The sequence below is a fragment of the Chionomys nivalis genome, chromosome 1 (assembly GCF_950005125.1).
Source record: "Chionomys nivalis chromosome 1, mChiNiv1.1, whole genome shotgun sequence".
Taxonomy (NCBI): domain Eukaryota; kingdom Metazoa; phylum Chordata; class Mammalia; order Rodentia; family Cricetidae; genus Chionomys; species Chionomys nivalis.
This window is the reverse complement of record NC_080086.1, coordinates 128,540,201-128,549,252: the sequence shown is the minus strand read 5'-3', so window position 1 is coordinate 128,549,252 and position 9,052 is coordinate 128,540,201. Positions and strand designations below refer to the sequence as shown.

The window sequence follows — 9,052 nt, the reverse complement described above, 5'->3', positions numbered from 1 at the left end:
CGTCATGTGGGACCCAGGGATTCATCTTAATTGTAGGGCTTAGTAGTAAATTCCTTTGGTCTCTTAGCCATTTTGCCAGCCAAAGAATAAGATTTGTATCTGCCAAGATCCATAGCACTCTCTAGATCCACTATGTGTCACAATTCATTTCTAGAATTTTATAAACTTTCCTAGGATATGTGATGTCTATAAATGCTTGCTAACAATGAAATTAAAGAGTCAGAGTAAAGCTGTACCTTGTTCTCATTATATAAAATTAGGTCCCTTCCATTACTCAGGACACTGTCTTTTGGCCAAGGGTAGGAGTACAGCAAGTTATCTCCTCATGGCATTGCTCTCTGTCTTGTTGTGTTACACACACACACACACACACACACACAAACACACACAAGATCCTCCATGCTTCCAAATCTTTAAAAGGAGAAGCTACCACTGACTCAAAACCTGGAGTGGGAACAGCAGCATGTGAACTCAGCACAAACTCTCCCACCAGAGCTTTGATATGAACACTCTGATTTCTTCCCATTGTTATTTATACACCTCTCTGACTTCCTCCTGTCGAAAATCAAGGAGTAAGCATATCTTGGACAGCAGATTTAATCAGTGTGTGCCTGAATTTACATTGTATCACAGTTGAATGAGAGTTAAAATAATGATTTGTCTCCTTCTGAATATGAAATGCTACTCTGAAATTATCCAGGCTTGTTCGTACGTTTCGTGCAGGCAAATAAGTCTCAGTTATTATTCTATTTTCTACCCTGGGCTACATCCTCTCTATCTCCCTCCATCACTCTGAATTCTCTAATACTCTGTCTATTTCTCGTTCTCAAAAAAAATCTGGTATGACTGATTGATGGACAAATGATTTCTACAACATATCCAAAGTGTAGCATAATAAGTCATGATGGAACATCAGAGTAGTACTGACTTCAAAAATATCACCATGGCAACTAGCAAAATTTCGTTTTGAATACAACAGTAGAAAATGACTGTCTCTCAACAAACAAAAGAAAAATACATCAGTCAAGGGTGATTTTGTGTCTTGAGCCTGTCTAACAAAGCTTTTAACGAAGAGCATCATTCAATGGCAACATTTTCCTCCATCTCCTTGGCTTTGAGATGAGTCAACAGTAGAACAAAGCAGAGCTTTGACCAAGAGGTAAGCTAACAAGCTTCCTGTTTACAAAATGCAGTGTTTGGTGCATGGTACCAGTGACTGGTCTCAAAATGAATCTATGTCGGTGGGAGTTTAACATTGGAAAGCACCTAAAATACAGAACTGATAACAATTGGCTCCAGCAATGTCTTTTAAAGCTCGGCCACAATAGTCATGAGTCTCAGCTTAAGCTCCTGACTACAGCAGTGCTGTCATCTTATCACACTGTCTTTGGTATAGCAAACCAGAGGAATTCCCAGAAGTGGCTCTAAGATCTCATCAATCTAGCTTCAATCTGCCTTTAATCCTACTCATCAGGTGGTTTCCCACATGTTTTATGTTCTTGTATTCTTGATGTTCAGGTCCCATGATTGGTTATACCATCACCGGGACATGCTTTTCCTTAAACGATATATGTGTTATTGCATATTAGATGATATTGTTTTGAAGTTAGAGCCTTCTGTTTGAAAAACGCTGTTACCATAGGAACAGGTTATCCAACTAGGCCTTACAAGGAAAAGTATGTCATAAATAATTGGCAATGCCCGGAGGGAGCTGTTAAACACTTGGAGCAAAGGAAAGAAAGAGTAGAGATACCAGAAAACAGCCATGGGGCCACATACCACAAAGGAAAAAAACGTGTTCCTAGATACTCCAGATTCCAGTGGAGACCATAAATTGAGCTTACAGATTCCAAATCAATTCCTGAAATGCAATGCTGCCTTCAATCTAGCTCACAGTTAAAAGAAAGAGGGTCATAAATAAAAGCTCCAAACCATATCGAGTATTAACAGTGTCCTATCCAGTGGTGAATAATGTATTTCAAAATATTGCCTACAGTATATAGTTCAAAATAATGTTCTTACATTGAACGACTTCAGAGCAAAGGAGTTTGAGCTCCGGGATGCAGAATGACTTAGGGCGTGACAGAGGTGCAGAGGGCACTTTGGGTCCTTTACTCTGAGACCTTTATCTTTTGCAAAAAAGAATGGACTGTTAATCTTACCTTCTTTTGTTTTCTCTAGAGATTCAGTCCTCACACTTTCTTTTCTATACCTGGCCCTAGCCCTTATCAGTTTGCATTGGGAGAGTTGTCCCTTGGGATTTTAAAGTAACTATAGATAAACAACAACAACAAAAAACAACTGTGATATGGCTGTGGGAATCCTGAGAAGTTAAAAATAATGTTTAAAGTCTGGAATATGGAAAGGGGGCAAAGTCATCTCAGGCATTTATTTGGATGTTTCTAAAAGGACTCTTATAATAAGCACTCTGCCTTGTCTCTAATTGAGAACAGACAAAAACTTAGCTCTCATTCTACACTCAGAGCTGCTCCTTTCCAGAGTCCCCCTGGAGTCACAGACCTCTCCAGAAACAGGTAGACGGGCAGTTAGTGGCAGAACAGGGGTGGAAACCCAAATTCTGATTTCTTTCCCCTTTTCACTGCTGCAGTATGCAGTGCCCCAGCCTTTACCTCCCACCTTTGCTGCCACTTGGCTGTTACCATACATTAGGAGAAGATAAGAAAACAGGTAGAGAGTTTTTGTCTTGATCTAGCTTTCCTGTTCTGCTACCTTTGTATGGCAGCCATGGTTTACACAAGAATTAACATGCAGGCTTCTGGTTGTAAGCTAACAGATGTGTTTTCTGAACTATCCACATGCTTTAGGGAATAATGGCATGTGCAGTACTTCATAACGAAACGTGTCAGGTACTGGAGAGATTAAGAGTGTTTGTTGCTCTAGCAGAGGATGCAGAGGATGGGAGATTGGTTCTTTCCAAGTGGCTCACAGCTCCCTGTAATTCCTGCTTGCAGATCCAATGCCCTCTTTTGTCTCTGAGGACACCCAGGCCAATATGCATACACAACAAAGAGAGGCACACACAGCTAAAAACAAAATATTTTTAATAGCTATATGACTCGGTGGGTAAAAATTCTTTCTGTGCAAACGTGGAAACCTGTGTTCAGTACCTAGAACACACGTGATCTGACCCCTACATGTGTGCTTCCACCACAATTATAAATAAGTAAATAAACAAATATAAATTTCTTGAATATTTTAAAGAACTGTCCGGAGAGATAGCCCATCAGTTATGAGTACTCAAGCTTCCCTTCCTAACCTCTGTGTCAGGCAGCTTACATCAGATGCCCAGAGACAGAGTTTTGCAGAATTATAAGCTGCCCAAAGTGGGAACCAAACTCAGAAGAGTAGCAAGCACTCTTAACCACTGACGTATCTTCTGAAATCTCAATACATTGAATCTTTTATACAAGAGAAAGATAATTTTTTTAAAAACAAAGACAAAGAGAGAGGAAAACAGCAAAAGTTTTGCTGTATCTCCTAGAAATATGAAAGTCAATTCTATTTTCACAATGGAATCAAAATGAAAAGCAGGTGCGGGTTCTCTTTCAGAGCATAGAGCAAGCCTGGTGCTGGTGGAACAGGGACTGAGGAGGCACACAGAGGGTTCAGGGCAGTGTTCAGATGAGGCACATGGTGACCAGAGAAAGGCGAGGGAAGAAGAAAGCTGGGGCTGGGGCCACACATGCCAGGGAATTCTATGACTCTCGGGTTAAACACACATCTATTGCTATCATAACGTTATAGCTAAACTCAACTGTGCAATTTTCAGACCATTTTGTCCAGGTTTCCTTAGCTGTGAGATTCAGCTTGTCGATGTCTCGGAGGAGAAACTCCAATTTACCCTGGTGAGTAGTGATTAGACCTGTCAGCTTAGCTAGACAATGGATACCCAGGTCTCTCCTTCATATGATTTCTGACTGCTCCTGTGAGGCTATTATCATGTTATCGTGTGGATTGCAGTATTTGAATTGGTAGACTGAGGAAAACAAACTGCCCTCCCTAGTGCTTGGGGCACTATCCAATCCACTGGAGACATTAACAAAACATAAAGGTAGAGGAAAGAGGAACTCAACTCCCTGCCTTCCCGACTGCCTGAGCTAGGACCTAATTCTTCTCAGTCCCCTTGGTCTGAGATTAAAACAGCAGGTTTCCAAAATCACATCAAGAAACTCCTCACCCAACCCAAAGAAAAACATATAAGCATCCCCCTGAATATTAACCTTCATCAGGCGATGAAAGAAGACAGAGACAGAGACCAACATTGGAGCACTGGACTGAAGTCTCACGATCCAAAGGAGGAGCAGAAGGAGAGTGAGCACGAGCAAGGAACTCAGGACTGCGAGGGGTGCACCCACACACTGAGGCAATGGGGATGTTCTATCGGGAACTCACCAAGGCCAGCTGGCCGGGGACTGAAAAAGCATGGGACAAAACCGGTCTCGCTGAACATAATGGACAATGAGGACTACTGAGAACTGAAGAACAATGGCAATGGGTTCTTGATCCTATTGCACGTAATGGCTTTGTGGGAGCCCAGGTAGTTTGGATGCTCACCTTAATAGACCTGGATGGAGGTGGGTGGTCCTTGGACCTCCCACAGGGCAGAGAAACCTGCTTGCTCTTTGGGCTGAGGAGGAAGGAAGACTTGATTGGGGGAGGGGGAGGGAATGGGAGGTGGTGGCGGGGAAGAGGCAGAAATCTTTAATAATTAAATAAATTAATTAATAAAAAAAAAAGAAACTCCTCACCCTCAGTAATTGTGTGAGCCAACGAATAATTTATTAGGTATATATACAGCACATATATGTCACACACATATATGTATTATGTAAGTAAGTACTGTTATACATTATATAAAATACACACACATAAATATATATAATCCAAGCACTATTATCAGGAGACCCCTAATACAAAACCCTTCTTCTGTATCTATTTACACTCAAGAAATTATCCTTCAAATTTGTGGTTTTATATGCCATCTATCCATTGAATATTCACATATTTAATGTCTATTTCACATTTTTCTGGGTGTTCTATATACACATAAATGCCTACATAATATGCTTACATGTGTATTTCACAGGCATTTCAAACTTATTATAATTTAAATTAATTTCTCTCCTAAGTTATATTCTTCTGATCCTTTACGTACCAAATATATGGGGAAATATTGATACTCCAAGTGATAAAACTGTGTTAGTGACTGACTCATTTCTCTCCCAATGATCATATTCAATGTTTCAAGAAACCTAGCTGTCTACATTCAATCACTTTCTGTGATTTTCACCCACAGTAGATGAAACCCAATGATCACTAATGTGCCATGGTTTTCCTCAAATTCATGGCGTGGCGATGTGACCTTCTCGTTCTACCTTCAACAGTGGAGTTTCTGTTTCCACTCCTTGAGAATTATAACAGGAGTCACAAAACTAAGAACACACTTACCTTGTGAGAAACCACTTGCAATTATTCTCAGTAATCTTAACCAACTTGATACTTCTTCATCAAACATCATTTCTACTTGAAAGCGTATCTGACACATTGAAATTTTTCAGACTTAGACAATTGGCAGAGTATTTTCTAAGAAATAAACAAAAGAGAGTTTTGTCTGTCACTTCAAGGAAAATCACTGACACTAATTAGTGACATGACAAAATTCGAAATCGCAAATAAAAATTAGGATTTTTAGAAAAAAATATATTTATATTTCTGTGGTAGTCTGATTCTCAAAAGTAATCATTCTTCTGAAAATAGTGGTTATATCAAAATATTGTTAAGATTATATTAAATTTGCATTGGTTTTGGATAATTTGTCACACATGAAGAAATAATATTTCCAAAGCACTAATGAATGTTGTTAAAAATTATATCCAAAGAAAAGAGAAAGAAATGAGTTTTCACATCTCAGAAATCATATTTTTTTCATAATCCTCACTACAATTAATGTTCATGGACTTTCAACCATGTCAAGGCTCACCTGTTACATAGATACCTGATTGCCCGTGTTTCTCATGTTTTTAATAGCCTCATTATTAGACCAATCATCAGTGTACTGAGTGAAGGAAGCATCATATTTATATGTAAGGAAGTTTGAGTCAGTCATTAAAAAAGGAGGAATAAAATTATGTCTTTTTTTTTTTTTTTTTTTTTTTTTTTTTTAAACCAGAACATTTATTTTATGACAGATTGAAATCCTCACGATGAACTGGATGCTGCAACAGCTGCCCTCTTGGGTTTAGGGGTTGTCCCTTCACGGAATCCATGTCTGAATCTTCGGTAGACAATTTTTAGGTGCCGCATCCGCCCAGTCCCGGTAGTGTTTCGTCTCTTAGCCTTGGCACTCCAGTTATACTTTCTCTTGCGCTTGGCCGGGTAGCCGCATTTGCCACAGGTAGGCTTCTGAAGGTGGTAGGCCTTAGAGCCACAGCGGCGGCACAACGTGTGCGTCTTGTTGCGACGCTTTCCGAAGGATGACGTTCCTTTAGTCATCTTGCTTCTGCCGCCGAGGCCAAAGAGACCGGAAGAGCAAATTATGTCTTTTGAAGGTAATGGATGGAACTACAGATCGTTACATTAAGCAAAACAAGCCAGTCGCATGAAGACACACTTCTTGTGTTTCTCTCTTTTGTGGAAGTTTAATTGGAGGGGGGAATAACTGGAAAGGAAGTTAGATTTACTTTGAATGTGGAAGGGGAAGAGGAAGGGAAAGGCATGGGAGAGTAAGAAGTAGTTACTAGTGGAGTAATGTTCCTAACATATGTTAGAAGCATGTGCAGAAACTTTATAATAAAATTCATTTCTTTGTACAATTTATATTAATTTATGAGTATCTTTGCAAAACTATAAATTATAGAACATAAATATAACATCAAATAATATCTATCATTATCTTTCCGTTGGTATAGGTGAGGCTAAATTTTATTCAAATGTTTCAGCCCTATAATCACAAATGATTAGATCCAGAAGCAAAGATGCATTTCTGACTTCTAAGGAGAGATGTCTGCATAAGTTTCAGGGTCACTCCATTTCCTTTGCTTTGGAAAATCTCTTCAGACAATGTTATTTATGATAATGTTTACTGAATTTTACATTATGTTCAGAATTTTAATATGTTTAAATGTGTGCGTGGTGTTTACGAGCATTCATGTGTGTGCATGTGAGTGCCTGCCTACATACCAGCATGCTGGAATGTGTATCACATGCATACAGTACCAACAGATGCCAGAAGAGGGCACCGGATCCCCTAGAACTGTCATAGTTGTGAGTGGCTGTGTATGTGCTGGGAACTCCAGTCTTTTCAAGAGCAACAAGTGCTCTTAACCCCTGAATCATCTCCCCAGGACATATGTTTGTTATTTTAAATGAATCAATATGTATTTTTTTTAATTTCTGGCAATTTAATTTTCAATATAACAAACATTGGTAGCCATGGCTTTTATATAATAAAGTTCTTTGACATCTTCAATAATTTTTAAGAGGACAAATAATTGTTTTTTAACTGCTAAAGAATTCTGATCTAAACTTCCAAAGTATAAAATGCCCATAGCATTGTCTAATGGTAAGCATCCAGTACTTTATCCAGATTAGTAATCTTCCCCCAAACTGACATACGGAAGTGTGCCACAAAGATAACAAGCATCTGCCCAGCTCAACTCACATGCGTTTATCCTCTGCCTATGTGTGATGGCTATTCTTGATTGTCTACTTGACTCTATCTGGAATCAACTATAATCAGAAATGGAGGGCCCAATTGTGAACTGAATCTTGAGGCAAGAAGACACATGTTTTTAATTCACATTTTGAAACCAGAAGACTCAAGCTTTGGATCCAGATCTTGAGGCTGAATGGCACACGCCTTTAATACAGAGCTTGAGGAAGGAAGACACACCTTTAATCTGGAGCACACCATCTATGGGAAGCCTACATGAGGCCAAGGGAAGAAGGAGCACTTCATCCTCACCAGCTTGCCCTCACCTTGCTAACATACATTTTTTTTCACTGGCATTGGAGCCTACTTCTTCGGGATTCCAGCAACACTGAAGACCAGCTGACACCCAGTCTGGTGAGAATTAGAAACTACTAGATTCTTGGACTTTACATTTACAATTAGTCATTGTAGAACTGTAGCTCATAAGTCATTCCATAAATTCCCTTCTATATAGAGAGAATAATTCATTCCATAAGTTCTGTGACTCTAGAGAACCCTGACTAGCACTATGACATGTTATTTTTCTTAAATGAAGGTGATTTGCTTCCTGACTGCATTCTAGTTTCCCCAATGTTACCATATCAAAAATACTTTCTCCTATCACTGTACATGAGAGAGACTAGAACAAAGAACAGGAGGACCTGTGTATCTTGATGTTACAATGAGTTTGTTTTTTTCTCTTTTCTATTGTAGTCCTTATTATGAAATTTCAAACACATAGAACTATTATAACAAATCATGCATACACCAATATTTTGTATTTTAATATAAACATTTGATATTAATTTTATTGTTTTATAGATTTAATTACCCTTTAATATAGCTAGACATCATGATTGGTACCATATATACATATATATGTATATATGTGTGAAAAGAAGTATATATGTATACATATAAATATATACACACACACACACACATCTTTGAAGTGTAAGGACATTTTCTTGTATCACTAAACAACTGTCATATTTCACAAAACTAAGATCTCCCTCATGAAATACATTTCTGTGGCTAAATGTCACTCTGTGGTTTAGGTTATAGCTTTTTTAAGTTAGCTTTACAAATTGAAATGATTTTAATACATCCAAAGACAAAAATGACAGAAACAACAAGTCATTTTTCAGAGCATGGCATCCTGACTAACATTAGGTATTACTGATATATTCTGTTTTATCTATACTAATGTTTGAGCAATGCTCTGTCATTTTAGCTAGTGCTAGTTTTTGTTTCCATGGTGACCAATGATGGTGAATGTTTTTATTCATGCCGAGTTTCCATCGGTGAGTCTTCTTTTATGATGTAAAGTTCTTGTTAGGG

The 9,052-nt window shown here is 38.5% G+C and overlaps 1 protein-coding gene across 1 annotated transcript; it reads right to left on the bottom strand.

Annotated features, from left to right (window-relative positions):
- Nucleotides 1-6,191: 6,191 nt before the first annotated feature.
- LOC130884192 (60S ribosomal protein L37-like) lies at nucleotides 6,192-6,532 on the bottom strand. The gene has a single exon (XM_057785212.1). The coding sequence runs from the start codon at nucleotides 6,511-6,513 to the stop codon at nucleotides 6,220-6,222; it is 294 nt and encodes a 97-aa protein (XP_057641195.1). The 5' UTR covers nucleotides 6,514-6,532; the 3' UTR covers nucleotides 6,192-6,219.
- Between the last annotated feature and the right edge of the window lie 2,520 nt (nucleotides 6,533-9,052).